At 36.2% G+C, this 16,338-nt stretch overlaps 1 protein-coding gene across 5 annotated transcripts in view; it reads left to right on the forward strand.

The window, feature by feature from the left end:
• LOC137287666 (rho GTPase-activating protein gacF-like) overlaps window positions 1–16,338 on the forward strand; it is a 237,826-nt gene that overhangs the window by 204,975 nt on the left and 16,513 nt on the right. For all 5 annotated transcript variants that reach the window (XM_067820053.1, XM_067820052.1, XM_067820054.1 and 2 more), the window contains 7 exons: window positions 1,352–1,449; window positions 4,135–4,234; window positions 8,552–8,616; window positions 9,394–9,585; window positions 10,916–10,991; window positions 12,967–13,044; window positions 15,643–15,709. In XM_067820053.1, the coding sequence (XP_067676154.1) occupies window positions 1,352–1,449; window positions 4,135–4,234; window positions 8,552–8,616; window positions 9,394–9,585; window positions 10,916–10,991; window positions 12,967–13,044; window positions 15,643–15,709 (676 nt within the window). The remainder of the gene's footprint in view (window positions 1–1,351; window positions 1,450–4,134; window positions 4,235–8,551; window positions 8,617–9,393; window positions 9,586–10,915; window positions 10,992–12,966; window positions 13,045–15,642; window positions 15,710–16,338) is intronic.

Consider the following 16,338-nt stretch of genomic DNA (forward strand, 5'->3'; position numbering starts at 1 on the left):
ATCAAGGTGTGGTACCTGCAGCACCCCACCCCTGCAGCAAACCCTCATGCATGATGCCCCATCTTCTACACCACTACCCAACAAGGTGTGGTACCTGGAGCACCCCACCCCTGCAGCACATCCTCATGCTCCATGACCCATCTTCTACACCAATACCCAACAAGGTGTGGTACCAGGAGCACCCCACCCCTGCAGCACACCCTCATGCTCTGTGCCCCATCTTCTACACAACCACCCAACAAGGTGTGGTCCAACAAGGTGTGGTACCTTGAGCACCCCACCCCTGCAGCACATCCTCATGCTCCATGACCCATCTTCTACACCACTACCCAACAAGGTGTGGTACCAGGAGCACCCCACCCCTGCAGCACACCCCCATGCTCTATGCCCCATCTTCTTCACCACTACACAAGGTGTGACACCAAGGGCACCCCACCCCTGCGGCACAAACTCATGCTCAATGCCCCATCTTCTTCACCACTACCCACCAAGGTGTGGCACCAGCAGCACCCCACCGTCCACCTTTGTGAACTAATGACCTTTCTTGTGTCCCAGACAATCCTTCCAAGTCTGAACCTTTCCTGACTTTCAATATACCCACAGTTGCCCTTTCCTTCCAAGACATGTCAAATGTCAACAACCCACTTTAACAAAACCGCATGCAAGAAAAAACATCCAATTTCAATTATAATCCCTGGCCCCTAAGCCAAACCCCCTCTGAGTTAAATCCCCCTCTACAAATCAACTATTCACGAGACTACGTTATCACGCACCCCTGTGGGGCCTCAAGTTAATTTCCACAGGCAGGTAAACCTTTAACAGGATCAAGATTTCCATTTCTCCTCGTTACCTATATCCAGGTGTACTCACTACTGGTGCTGGTGTCGACTTTCACAGAGCACCATAAGTTTCAAACAATTCAAATAGGTGGTCCATTAGGATGCCTTGATCCCGTGGAGTCAAGTTTCATGTGTACGATATTTCCAGGTAGCTATCTATCAACAGATCGCTTCTGGACTCTCGTTTTGGATACCATATCATTATGTCAGGTCATCTTTCACATGCATAATGTCAGTGTATAAATGTTGACACAGAAATGCTCAATCACTTGTGATTTTTAGCAAAGGTTATGAAGGTAGTGTTGCTTTCTTCTTATTTTGTTTTTTGTTTATTTGTTTTACTTATTTTTTCAATTATCATTTTATATTATTTGTTTTTGTAATCAGACTAAGACTAATACTACATAAATTAAATTTCAGAACTATCTCTGAAAAGACACTCATGAACTGTGATGTTATGCTAAAGTGACTGTTTTGTTGTGGAGTTTATAAAATTATATTTTCTATTCCAGAAATTACGCAGCGCACCAACGAGAAGAAAGTCTGCACCCAGTGCCGTCTTGTTCAAATCCTTGGGCAGTGGGAAGTCAAAGAGTTCATCCTCGCTATGGTAAGACATGACATATTATTTTTAGTTTGTTTTAGGAAGATTTTACCTAATTTAGCAAGGGAAAGGTGTTAAGGATCATATACACCACCTTGCCTTCCTTGCCGTGACACAGCAGTGAGTTGCGTTGCCAGGAAGTCACAGCTCAGGAAGAATCACATCAGCGACTCGATGAATTTCAATACATCCATGATAATTATTTTTTTAGCTAATTTTAGTGAATGGGAAACTATATTCAGAAAAGTTGCCAGTCATCATTTCCTCATCACCTGCTGCTATGGATTAGTGTGTGACTGCTACCTGTCTTCTTCATTACTGTTTGTTTAAATGATGCTCGCCACGATGGACCAGGATCTTTTCAAATTTTCCTTCAGTTATGACAAATAGAAATATAGAAAATTACAGATTATTCAGTCAAATATAAAATGGAAATAGAAAAATATGGATTGGAAAACATTCTCCATGTTGTCCCAACATTTCAGTGAATAGTTAGAAGAAGAAATTTAACAAGAAAATAATGGATAGGAAAACACAACCAATCTTGACATGATGCCATAATTTGAATAAAAAATTTAAGAGACAACTTTCAGTAGCAAAATTCTGGACAGGAAAACCCAACTAATCTTGATGTGATCCAATTATTTGAATGAAAAATTGTAGAAACAAAATTTTAGACACAATGTTAAAATTTGGAAAGCAAAAATGGACAGGATCCCATTATTTTCAGTTTAATGATTTTCTCTAAATGTCTTCCTGGCCATGAAGGCCTCTTAAGGGGATTCTTGTTTTGTTTGATCAACCGACATAGTCTAGATTCTCTGCATGCTACCAAAATGATAGCTGAATTTCCGGCTGGGTTTATATCGACTGACCTGCAGTGACCACTACAAAGTGAGGTCAGTATTCCAGGTGACCTCTAACCAGCAGTAAGAGAGATTGAGAGACCGGCCACGTGTGTACTTTGTATTGCCTCATTGTGTGTGCCTGGCATTACTGAAACAATTCCATGCCTTTTGATCCAAATCCTGTCATGTAGATGAGGAACAGAATTACATGAAGTGATATATACCACTAAAAAAAGTAGGGGATATTCCATTTTGCGAGCATACCTCTAGAAAATGTCAATACATATGAGAAAAAGTAATATATATGCATTCAGATGAAACATTTCCAGAGGAATGGAATAAATTGTTATATTTTCCCTTAATTTCTCTTCTTCATCACTTCCTCCTTGGCTTCATCATGTGCATTTTATCCATCTTGTGAATCCAATATCACCTACTTGTTTTAATGGTATAAATAATTTCAAGAAACTTATTGCTTGTTACACATAAACCAGTACTAAGATTTCTTTCAAATCTGAATATCAATATATTTTAAAATGGGTAGGATATTTTTTAAATTAAGTATTTTTTTTCAAAACATTCAGGCATGGATAAAAGAGATAGATGTTTTACGAAAAAGAGTATATTTGGTTTGTAGACATCTATATTTCCCCATTTCAACCTCAAATTACAATTAAACAGAAACCTACATGTCCATCTGCAAAACAGTTTAATGTTTTGATTAATAGATTGTGAAGTCAAAATGTAATTATCACTCAAGATCAAGCTTTTGAAAACAACTATTTTGAATATTCATAAAACGTAGAACCAATCTCATCTGAAAACCCAGTAACGTGATGATTGGAGAATGTAAATTTGTTGTAGAATGGTTTTAAATTTGGCAAACTAATTAAGTATGTGTCAAGGATTTGTTCTGGCAGGAGGAATATTTTTTAATTGGCCTTGAGAACGTCAGTACTGTAGAGTATTTGCATGTTATTTGTCATCCTGAACATGCTGGCCGCCCTATTCACAGGCAGTCCGAGAACTGGCAATGTTTGTGATTAGCGTAACGCCACGGTGTTACTGAACTGTTACAGTCTCTGTATGGTACAGCTTCACGTAACACAGACTGTCATTAAACGAAACACAGAGAAAAACTGTCACTTCAAAACACATGACGCAGTTTTATGTACAAATAAACCGCGAAACATCTACCACGGGTTGACAAACATGAGATTTGTCCAATACAGGAATAAAATCAAATGAGGAAAGTACTCTTTACAGGTAAAGACGATTGCTTTAGCTTTTGTTTTATTTAGTTCCTGTTTGAATGGCGGAATTGTGTTTTTAGAAACTCTGGATTTGTTTTCAGTGAACACTTGAAAGTTCTGACAGAGTTTGGAATTAGCCCATGTTTCGCTGATGATATCATAGTCATGACCTTCACATTAGTGTGCTTCAAGTAGATAAGGATACTCAGGATCGCCTGTCTGTGAATCATGTTATGCAGCAAATTTGACTGGAATTGTCTTGAATGAAGACAAATGGTGGAGAAAAAGTTATTCCTGTTTGAAGTTTGCAATTCAACCAACTGACCTCTGCATTAAGCTATGGAAATAGAACTCACCAGTATTTGTCTCCTTTGTTTCTCTGTCTCTGTCTTCAAAATTGTATTTTAAAAAAAACAAACTACAGGAGATATTAATTGCTATCGTCAGTTTGTCATTGAAATGTGAGGTCATGATTTTAATGTGATTTATAAAAAAATACCTGTGTCATATATACACTGAAAATGCTATATTCTATTCATTATTGATTATCTAATTTGAAAACTGTTCAGTGTTGAAATGTTGTATTTTAGGTCACACAACATGGTCAAAAAGGAAGGTGACGTTTCGACTCGACCAGGGTCTGAAGGAAACCGGCTCTATGTCATGGAGGGGTCCGCCCAGCTTGCAGCGGTAAGTAATAGAGTTACCTCCCTTGATGACATTATGATGATTAATATATTTCAGAGATGAATAAATACAGAAGACCAGGCTCTTTTTTTCAAGTTTAAAGATATAATTATGTAACTGAAGTTATGTGTTCTGCACAACAGGTAACATTTGTGGGAAATGATGAGAATCTTTCGGCAACTGTTGTTGAAAGGATAGGGTGCTTTTTCACACTGAAGACTCATATTTGGTTCATAGTATCCCTTGAAATGCTTTATTTATGTATCCAGTACTGAATATAAGGAAGTGGATCTGATCATTGTGCAGAATATTAATGTTATTCCCAAATTAAATGATTCATCAACAGAATAAGTCCTCAAGTAAATGATAGCATTAGGTCATTGACATGTTAATAAGAATCAGTGAGTTAGTGAGTGGCTGAGACATTTTTGCTTCCTGTTTCATCAGTGATGAAAGGGTTATTTGTGGAGCAAAAAAATTAAATTCCAAACTTTCCTTTTCCTTTGAATGTACCCTTTTTATCTTTCATAAGTATGGAGAGCAAAAAAGAAATCTGGAACATAAATAATAATTGTACGAAAATGTTAGTAGGAGCATGTAAGAGTCCATGTACAATTCCTGATACAGTTCATACAAAATATCATTGAATCGGTCACCTTTGACTATTTTCATTGATTCCACATGACACAAAACAACCTCAGCGATCTCGTCATGAACTATTTCAGCTGTGTATGTAATGGCGACACTGACCACATGTTGGACATAACTAGACAGAGTAATCTCCCCTGTCGAGCACTCCACCACATGCACTGTCTGACTCCCTTGACCAAATACACCTGATGGCTTAGACAATGAGTCTGTGTAATGGTTATCCTCCATACATCTAAACCACATTACCATAACTGTATAAATTCTGTAAACAATACCAAGCATTTCCTTTACGAGCAATATCTTCTTCAGAATTGTCTGCGAGCCGGTGTTTACATTTACCCACACATCAAAAACATGTGAACGGCTTTGTATGTGATTTTTGCATACTTATAATGTCACAAAGAAATGTTTTACATAGGATAGCTGTTCGATGTTAATATTAGCATCGTATTCGATACATTTCCGAAATACAATATTTACATGGTGAGAATTGGTATCACATAAATCTCATGTTTGAAGAAAGAATGCTGCGAAAGCAAATGAAATACCTGGCTGCTTTTGCAAATATGTGTGATTTTGAACTTCGAGTTCAAGTTATGTAAATAGTACAACTAATCACATACGTTTGATTTATGATGTAGTTTCGAAGTAACAGTATTGAATTGTCAGTGTATATGTATTTTTTGTTGCATTTCCAACAATACCAAACATTACCTCGTTCGTCTTGTTTATATGTCAAATAAGGACAGATAGCTAATATTTGATAGGATCAGAGAGGTTATATTTAATTGTTCTTTATGATAGAGGTTATTTACTGCGGTTATTGAGTCACAAGCCCTGGAGTGTTTGAACATGTGATCAACATTCGTGTCGTCTTTATGATAAAGCAAACTATATCGGTGTAAAAACTCTCTGTGTGCTTGTTGATCAGTATTGGGGAGGTTTCGTTGCCAGCTTTGATGGAGACACTTTTTGTCTTGTTTCGTTAGTTATCAAAGGGAAAAACTTGAAAAAACATCTATTACGCTATGATAGGATGTGTCATATAAAACATGAGATTAATGGGTTTCCCATCTGTGTCTATGGTTCGTGTCAGTGCAGTGCTAAAGGGGATAAAGAAATGATAGATGAAATGTTAAGTAACATTCCATTTGCAGATTTTTGTATTGTGTCACTGATTGGTATGTAAAACATTGCTGTGATGTTTTTTAAGTTGGGGCAATAAGATAGGACAAGTACTACTAACGTTTACAAAACATTAACATGCTTTTTTAATAGTATGAAGTGAATTATGTTCAATAAATGTTTACAATCAATATTTCACAGATAATAAATTTTGATAAACCATAAAAAGATCATTTCGGAATTGTCCAGCATCTAACTATCAATGGATTGTAGTTGTTGAGTCTCCGAAAGCAAATGCAAAAAAAGTTGATGGTAGAAATGAAAAACCATCAATGAATTGATAGTATGTGTGACTATATTTACATCCATTGATAAATGGCAGTACAAAATACATTAAGTACCCTATTCGTTCACTTTGACTTACAGTTCTCTGCCCCTCTTAACTCTTTAATTAACATGACGGTTTACTTGATCTGGGTTTCAAATTAATTGTCAGTTATCAAAAGGGACTGAAAAACAATACTGTCATTTCTGAAATAACTTCAAATGAGACAATTCAACAAGAAAAAACTATTGCAAATCTAAGAGCCCCCTAATCTGTTATGATAAATAACGTTTACCATGAGCACCCATGTTCATCACTATCACCAACCTAGCACAGAATTTCCATTGCTCAGGCAGTTAGTTTGATTGGCCAGTTGTGTTTCATATTACATATATCCAGTGGAACCATACAGAGAAAAGGTTTTAGGAATCGTGATTATCATGGGGGTATTGTCTATGAAATTGGGTGCTATACATAAAATGTCCGCCAAATCTTTGTGATGCTAAATGTTTTTGTTGCTATGTATCAACAGTGAAAACTCAAGTTTTGTTGTTGAAAGTGTTGAGGTTGTTCCATCAGGGGTTCCTCCCCCAGTGCATTGATAGTTCTGACATCATGCATGGTATAATTTCTATGTATGGCATCACACCTTTCGTTCATGCTCCAAGTCAAAGCAGAACAATTGAGCTCCTAACAGTTAAGCTAACAACACAAGCATTGTGTAGAGTTAACTGGCTTCAGTCATGTTTTCTGTGTTCAAAACCAAAGAGAAAACTGTGTGAGTTACATAATACAGATTAACAGTTTCATTACATCAGAAGTCAGTGTTTATCAGAGCCTAGATTACAATTCACATAGGCCCTGGTATTATGAAGCCAATCACACCCCTTCTCAGGGTTCCATCAGACAGCCTGTCAAAGAGTCACATCTTACATTGTTCATTCATGGGATTTGCGTCTGTTTCCTTTGGTCTGTTTGATGGACATTTTAGAAGTTTGCAAGTAATAAGAAATGAATATGCTTTACGGATGACAACTTGTTATTATATTATATATGATGCAACATTTTGATATAGAGAAGAATCTATATCAAACCAAACCAAATCTTTACCCAAATATATATATAATAATGAAATTGTTACTATGTTACTTTCCTGTTTCCATTGTTGATGAGTCTTCCTGACTAAATACATGTCATATAATGTGTAACTTTCATTGAGAAAATCTCCTTAAACTGAAAAAATGTTTCCATTCATGTGTTTAGTCTCCAAGTGCTGTAATCCAAGCCGTGGAGAGCTGGCTATACAATCACTCTGATGTGTGGGGCAGTGTTGTGATGCACCTCAGTTTCAGGCTATATGTTCATAAAACCGTAACAATGTCCTGTGTTGAACTAAAATTATATTTTATGACCCAGACTTGTGCAGCATGGAGCTTTACATGAATCCATGTCAACAAATGAATTTTTCAAATATATATTTCATAAATGTTGTTGTCTTATTTTGCTGAGCGCTCTTCTGTTATTTTCAATGTACACCGTGTACCAGCAAGGTACTTCATGGTAGTGACTTTTTCTTCTCAAATAACATTAATTGGCGCAAGATGCACATAAATTATCGATGTTTTTATGTTGCAATTAACTCTAAATGTGCTTGTGTCGTCTGCAAAATTTAGTGATGGCTATGAAAACATTTGACTCTTTCCAAGAAATAAATTTTGACAAAACATTCAAATGTAGCTCCTGTGAATATTAAGAAGGGGAATTACATCGTGGCAACTTTACTAAGACAATACCTACGAGAAGAAAACAGCAAGGTGCAAGATTGATTCACACAGGTTGGCTTAAGTGTGTGATTCGATACCCATTCTTCAAACAGTTCAAATTTAATATTGAGGTGTTCAGTAAGATAAATACGTTGTTCACTGGTCCCTTGGGAACCATGGGTTTGAGGTATCCTTGATGTTTGTTTATGTTCCCTGAGCCCAAGAGGAACATAAACAAACATTGGGGGTACCTCAACCCATGGTCCCCGAGGGACCAGTGAACAAATTATAATATAACTCTAATCATTCACAGTCATAATCCTGATTGTCAGTCATAATCCCCAATTGTTGAATGTCCATGTAAGCAAATCTTCAAAAACAATTGTCACTTTTAACTTCGAAACCACAAGTACTATTGCACCGAAGTCTACTATTTATGTCTGCTTATGATTCCAGGGCATGCAGACGCAGGATCGCTACCTTTTCCTCTTCAGCGATCTGCTGCTCATTGCTAAGCAGAAGTGAGTATACCCTTCATCTGATTATAATCGCGTAACAAACAGATTCATTTGAGGAAGGATAGGGTGTATTTGCGCTGGGACTTGATGGTATTTGGCCAGGGGTTCCCCCTCCATTGCCTCCACATTCCTTGTTCAAAGCTTTCCAAATATGTCACTCATATCAGAGTTGGTTTAAAACAATGTCTGCATAATTATCTCACTGTGCTAACATATTGCAAACTTTACAAGGCCTTCGAAAAATTCTTTGATTGTTGTGTTTCCTGTTTTTATGAACATCCAATTTTGTTGATTTCTTGTTCTTTTTTCTTCCTGTTTGTTGAGATCCATAACACTTCCTTCCAATTGTTTTGTTTATGAAGTTGTTTCATATCTGTATAGCTTGTCCTAAAGTTTCATCATAACTGTTTCTTACATGTTAGCAATATTCTTGGCAGGCAGACCTTTAAAAAAGTTTCACTAGCATTTAAAGGTAACCATGGAGGTTAAGAAACTGCAGTCATTTGCAAATCTTTCAGAATACTGGGTTTGTTTCATGTTGACTGTGATTTCTAATTAATCATTGACATTGCTTTTGAACTGGGGTGGTGGGGTAGCCAAGTGGTCGAATCATTCACTTGTCACGACAGAAACCCAGGTTCGATTCCCCACATGGGTACAATGTGTGAAGCCCTTATCTGGTATCCCCATCTGTGATATTGCTGGAATATTAATAAAAGTGACATAAGACCATACTCAATCAGTCTGTTTATGAACAATATCATCGGTGTTTTGTTGCAGGTCAAACACAACATTCAAGTTAAAGCATCGGATACAGTTATGTGATGTGTGGATCGCGAACTGTATTGAGGAAGTGAGTGAACTTACACGGCCGCAGGACAGATCGTTTGTCATTGGCTGGCCAACCACCAATACCGTGGCCACTTTCAAGGATGCTGAAACCAAAGAGAAATGGCTGACGAAGTTAACTGCGTAAGTTGAGAGTTGTCAGGTGTTGTTTTTTTTGTGATGTTCACGTTGACACTGTGGTGGTGTTTTGTCAATGTTGGGTGTAGGTGTTGAAAGGAACATTGCCGTTGTACTGTTGAGAAGGGGTATTGCTGTTGTGCTGTTAAAATTAATATTGCTGTTGTACTGAAAAGGATCTTGTGGTTGTGTTATTGAAAAGGAGCATAGATGTTGCATTGTTTAAAGTAGTTTTAAAGTTGTATTGTTGAAAGCAGAATAGCTGTTGTATAGTTGAAAGAGGCATACCTTTTATGCTGTTTATAGGCGCATAACTGTTGTATTCTTGATAAGAGCATAGCTGTTGTATTGTTGAAAAAGACATTGATATTATTTAGAGGACATCACTGTTTTGAGGGGTCTTGCTATAATTATATAATGTAATATAATGTTAAATACTTTAAAAGGAGCTTTCCGTTGTGGTATTGTTAAAGGGACAGTGTGATATTGTTGAAAGGTTCATGGCTTTAATGTGGGGTTATAGGGGAGATTGCGGTTGTATTGTTGAAATTCATGGTCTGTAATTGTTGGAATTAACATAACTGAATTTGTAAAAGTTGACATTGCAGTTGTATTGTTTATTTGTTGTAATTTGTTCACGCTTGCTTGCCTTTCAAACATCAGAAATGAATGTATGGATATTTTACAAGAGTCAGACTAGAGCAAACAAAATTCATTGTACAGTTCCCATACTGACATACTGAAGATGGTTCCAAAATTGAGAATTTCTAAGTGTTAATTTCTGAGTTATATTAGATGTGAAAAAGATCATCGAGATTCCTGTGATGTTTTGAAATCCGTTCTAGGGACTGCTTGATTGTTTGATGTTGTTTGACTGCGTAATACCTGTCTGTGACACTGGCCAAACTGATGCTGTGATTTGCACTTGTGAGGTGACCTTGTGCATTGACCTGTAGCCAACGGGAGATTGTCACTTGTCACAGTACCCATAGTGCACCAGCCATTGTAATATGATCTTCCAGCCAATAAGATTCTGATCCATTTCACAATGTGCACCAAGTCAACTGAACAGCTTTTTAAAGGATAACATTTGATTCATACCGGAAACCAAGTCAGATTTCTTAATAAAATTCACATGCAGATGTACATATTTGTTTCCAAAGAATTTTGTTGGAATTTTTGCCTTGTGCTCAGAAATACAAATGTTGTAATTTAACAAGATTATGATAATCTACAAATGTCTGGGGATATGGCAAGACCTTTGAGACAGTCTAGGAACCTGAGTTCTTCTCAACAAAAGCTTCCTGGGTCTTTATTGTCTTTTACTCTGTTCCAGACAAATTCAGGAAGAGAAGTTGAAAGAGGAGTCCCGCACAACCCAGCTCAAAGTTGTCAATAGGCATATTGATCAGGTTGGTGCATTGCTGTAATTTGCCAACGCCACCAAGGCAGAAAATTGTCTCTTTAAACTCTCCAAGTGTACCATAGTTTTTTGATTAAACTCAATTAGCGTGAAAATAAACTAATTAAGAAAGTTTTTTAATGAAATTGTTTCAACAAGGTGGCAGGTGAAGGCTGCAAACACATGTTATTGTCTTAACACAATTGATCTGTTTAAGAAAACTGCCTTTCCACTAATGTGGGCATATGGGAGGACTTGGCTCGGCACGGATCTGATTTAATAGCAAACATGAAATTACAACAGGTCAACATTTAAATAAAGGTTTGATGATCTGGACTGTATCTGAACAGAGCCATATCCTCTTTGAGACCTCTCATGAATGACCAGAAAGCTTCCCCATCTGACCAGAATGTTGGTTTAAACTCTCATGTTCAGCCCATCTGTTGAGAAACGGAAATCTCCTTAAACAGAACCATATTTACTCAATCTGGACAATTATGAAGTATTTCTTTCTATAATTATGATTCACTGGCTTTAGACATCCTGTGATTGCAAATACAGACAGTTTTATAACTGCCCATGTACATAAAAAGTGGTAATAAAAATGTTGATATTGTTTAAAAACGATATCCTCTGATGCTGAAGATTTCCTTTGCAAAATCTTGTTTACTAGATTTAATCTAGACAGATGGTATCAATAAATTCTGCTCTGGAATATCCACATATGTTGTAATTAAGAATGGGTTATAAAATTAGAGCAACCTTGTTCATGACAATCAATATGTCATCTTGAATCAAAACCACATGGCTGACATTAACCATTGTCCTGAATAAGATTGTCATACAAGCAGACACAACAAATCACCACAACAAAGCATAATAAAACAATAAAATAATCAGTTATCCAAGAAGAAGTCGGCAAAAGAAATGAACTTACCTATCCTATGAATGAAAAAAGAAAATTGAAAATTTGAACAGTGAGGTAAAATGTTCCTTTTTAAAGATGATTAAATTAAAATCACATACCATTATTGTGTAGGCAAACAAATACTTGTCTGTACAAGTATTTAAGCTTCATCAGAGTATCTAGTGACAGGTATGCTATCTACTTTACCTTCATGTAACAGTAAGACAATAGATGTTGATACAACAAGTTATTGGTGTCAATTAAGGCAACACCTTTCTTGCCGTCCCTGATACACTCAAATGACCATTAACCCTTATGTACACAAACAGTTAAATTCACTTAGTGGCAAGGCCTGGGAAAATATCAAGCAAATATCATTGAATGGTTTGACACATTTGAGGATGTGTTTAATGGATTGCCTTTGACATCAGTCTCCAAGGCAGGTTTAGTGGCCAAGAGTTCTGGAAATATTAAACCAATATCATTTAGATTGTTGATTGAATTTGTTTGGCATTTAGTGCCATTTGTTAATGTGACTGTCTTGCCATGGGTTAATTAAATAGTTTCAACTGCATTTATCAGAAACTTGACACAGCTCTTTATTTTTATTACTTGACATATGTGTTTCAAAGGGAACTGATCGTTTACAAAATACAGGTGAAAGTGCTATTTTTTTTAAAAAGATACAGCAGAAATTTGGCATCTCACTAAATAACGGAAATTAAGCAGTTTCACAATATTTTTTCTTCTGTTAGGTTAAAGAGAAGGATGTATTTCTAATTCTGCTATAGTGTGTTGAAACTTGTTGCAGGTCTGTTCCAAGTCTGCTAATGGTGCAGATAAAATAATTTTCAAAATTATTGGGTTATGAGACTCAGTTATTTCATTTTAAATGATCTTGCATGCATGTTGTATATTTTATTACCCTTTTGTCAAAACAAATTGCCCAAAACAGCACCATGCATGCCAAATGCAGTATTTGAATGTATAGTTGTATAACTCCACTGGGTGTGTTACTGAGAGCAAGAACTTGACAAATGTTTAACTTTGCTTTATATGGCTATCTCTTTTTTTTCAGAAATGTACTGTGACTGTCAATAACACCTGTGAAGCCAGAGATGTGCTGCGGATGTGCATGGCACAACTCCTAATACAGGTAAGGTTTACCTGTAATTGTTGCTTACCTGCAATTGACCAAAGTTACATCACAGCTAACAGGAAGACTTTTGTATGCTTTGTATTGTACAAAATACTGTGCTTATACTTTTGTGAATTTCAGAATTAATCACTTAACCATATAGGAACTCCTAAAACATAATACATATTGACAAAAAGCTGTGCCTCTGCATTTATCAGAAATATTTCATTTTTAAGTAATGCTTGTCAAATAAATGATGGGTATGAAATCGACATGAGTTTTCATGGCTGAGAGGTAACTTAAACTTTATAAACACAACTCTGGTTTGTTGTCAAGTATTTAGATAGAAAGCATAAATATGAATGCCTACTTTGAAGAGATTTGATTTTTTAAAAACTTGCAGGGTTTGTGCTGATCAGTTTATATATCTATATCTTCCTTATGGTGTGCTATTGTGTATGTATACAATACGTTCAGAATTTAAAAAAGTATTTCTAAACTTTTCATTTGTTACAAACAAGACTGCAATAAGTCATGTTTTTATAATATACAAGACAGAAATTCATACCTACAATATTTTACAATAAATGTCCTAATTAAACGAATAAAAATAAAATTAAGGTGTAAAAGAAATGTAAATGAAAATCTTGTATAAAATGTAAGTATTGTTAAAAAAAACAGATGTACCCGTTAACACAAGACTTGAAGTAGTCATAAAAAAGTGAAAATCCTCAAACTCTGGTTTAGTGTTAAGATCACTAACATGTTTCCAGATTTCACCCCTGGAACAATATAACCAATACTATGTTACCTTTAACTGTCATTAAGGGCAGACAAGGCTTCAAACAATCTGAGGATATATATGTTTTAATTGATAGAATTGCCCCATTGTTGTCCTGGCCTGGATTGTTTTAAGCCAGACAGTAGCTGCATAGAGAACAATGGGTGGCCCAACTGGCTGCCCTGTGTTATTCCAACAATAGGAAGTCAGCAATTAGATAAACCCCAGAAGAACAAGGTACTGTTAGGTTGGAAAACATCAATTATCCTGTTCTGTTAATTGCCTGCTAATTGGCAAGTCTTCGTTAAACCTGGGGGAGGGGGGCTAATCTCCCTCGTAAATCTGGGATTAACTTCAGGACTGTTGAGATTGCCTCTGTCCATTGGTAGATCTAGCTAGGTCCAGACTGTGTGTCAAGAGTCTGGAAATAACCCCCTCATGATCCACACCCTCAAATCACTGCTGACCGACAGCACATGGCCAACAGTACCTGTTGAGCTGCTGTTGTAAAGGGAGACTACTGTGTTTACCGGAGACATTTTTGGATTAACCTGTTGACATAACTAGCGGTTGGTCCCCACGAGGCCGATTTGGGACACATTTGTTTTATATGAGATTGAACAAGCATTATTGCTCGGATCGAGATTTTCAGTGCTGGAGCTTTCATATCGGATTTCTATACTGTTGGATTGTGTCGATGGAGTTGACTATTGTGCCGTCATTGTTTGCATGGATGCTGTAGTTTGTGGTTGTAGTAAATCATAGCTATGCCATGCATGGGGCCCAAACTACTGTCAAAAAGTCTCAGCTTTTTGCACAAACTGAAGGTACAGTGTTAAATTATATTATGTTTTATAACTAGTCACATGAAGTTGTTTCAATGGGCATGATATCAGTCTATTTAACTTTTGAATATTTATTCCTAAAAGTATTTGAATGTGCTTTGGTAGACAAATAGTTAGTGTTTTGATGTAATACTGATGTCATCATTTCATCATCTTTCACTTGGAATTTATTTACCAAGTTCATTGGAATATTGTTCTGACAGACCAGGGACAAATTTTTGTAGTTCAAGATTTATCAACATGGTTCAGTGATTTACAGGAATATGTTATTTTTGTGACTGACATATTTTATGAAATGTGTAATTATATAATTTATGTTACTATGTATCTATAATACTAATTATAATTATGATTCACTTAATAAGACTGTAGTGATAAAACTAAATAGCTAAAGTTATTGGAGATGTTAGCATCTTCTACTGGAAGGGGTTTTATATGAACGATTTTTAATGACATATGTGACATTTATTCATAATTAGAATTCATGAAACAATATCACATACAGTATTGGTAGTGTTTGCTGTTTGTATGAGCTCTGTTTTAGAAATTTCGAAAACAAATTTTAAAACTTTAGTTCAGAAAATGAAAGTGAACTGTTGACAAAGTATTGACATATCTAGCAGGATGTAGCATGTCAAAATCAATGAGTAATGTTGTTATCTTTATACGGTAGACGAGGTAAATGTCCATAAATAGACTGGCGCATGCTTCGAGAAAGGGGCAAGTCATGGGTTTACAGATAAGGACAAACTTTATGGATGAACAACTTCTTTATTTGGGTGAGGCAAGCCTTCGATACAGATTCTTGCATCATTGTCAGGCATCCATAGTCCTTGCCTGATTCACCAACTTCTAAATATGCCACTCAGAGAAGTTAATGGTTTTACAGATTTACAGTGTAGTGTATGTATGATCAGCATTTGATGTTAGAATTCAATTGATTTTTTTTATTATGCACTGTTTTCTGTATGATTTTTACCTTTGTTACAGGAGAGTGAACAAAAGGATTATCAGCTGTGGGTGTTGACGGGAAGGGAAACAATCTATCCACTCATAGGTAAGTCATTTGTTTAAAGAAGCTTGAACTGCTCCTTTATTGTTTTGGGGCAGTGGCATAGTCAAGTGGTTAAAGCAGTCACTCATTACACCAAAGACCCAAGTTTGATATCCCACATGGGTATTAATTGCCCATTTCTGGTTTGTCCATTTCTGGTGATACTAGAATACTGCCAGAGTGGCATGAAACTATACTCACCCACTTTATTGTTTAGTCTTGACCAGAAAAACAACACTTTATATGTTATTTTTTTTATATATAAATAGAGATAAGATTTTAAACTAGGTAATCCTATTTTAGAATTTGCAATATGCAGCTTGCTATCATTGGTCAGTAATTATTTGTTCTTTTCTCAGTATTTGTTTACATGTTGGTCAATACTTCTTTGCAATTGTTGGTCAGTATTTGTTCAACTGGTCATTGCTTTGTTTGGAGTTCAGTTAAACAATTCACATTGTTTTTTGCCTCATAAATCAGCTCATTCTAACCCAAATTCCCTCTGGCAATCCCCTCACGGATCCCCTCACCATCAGATCATACCCCTACATGACCCAGCCTACATAAATCTGTCAGCTTGGCCTGTCAGTCAGTAGACACAGGCACTTTTCTCTCCAAGCCATGTTTTTTGT

This window comes from Haliotis asinina, chromosome 6 (assembly GCF_037392515.1).
Source record: "Haliotis asinina isolate JCU_RB_2024 chromosome 6, JCU_Hal_asi_v2, whole genome shotgun sequence".
NCBI classification, from domain to species: domain Eukaryota; kingdom Metazoa; phylum Mollusca; class Gastropoda; order Lepetellida; family Haliotidae; genus Haliotis; species Haliotis asinina.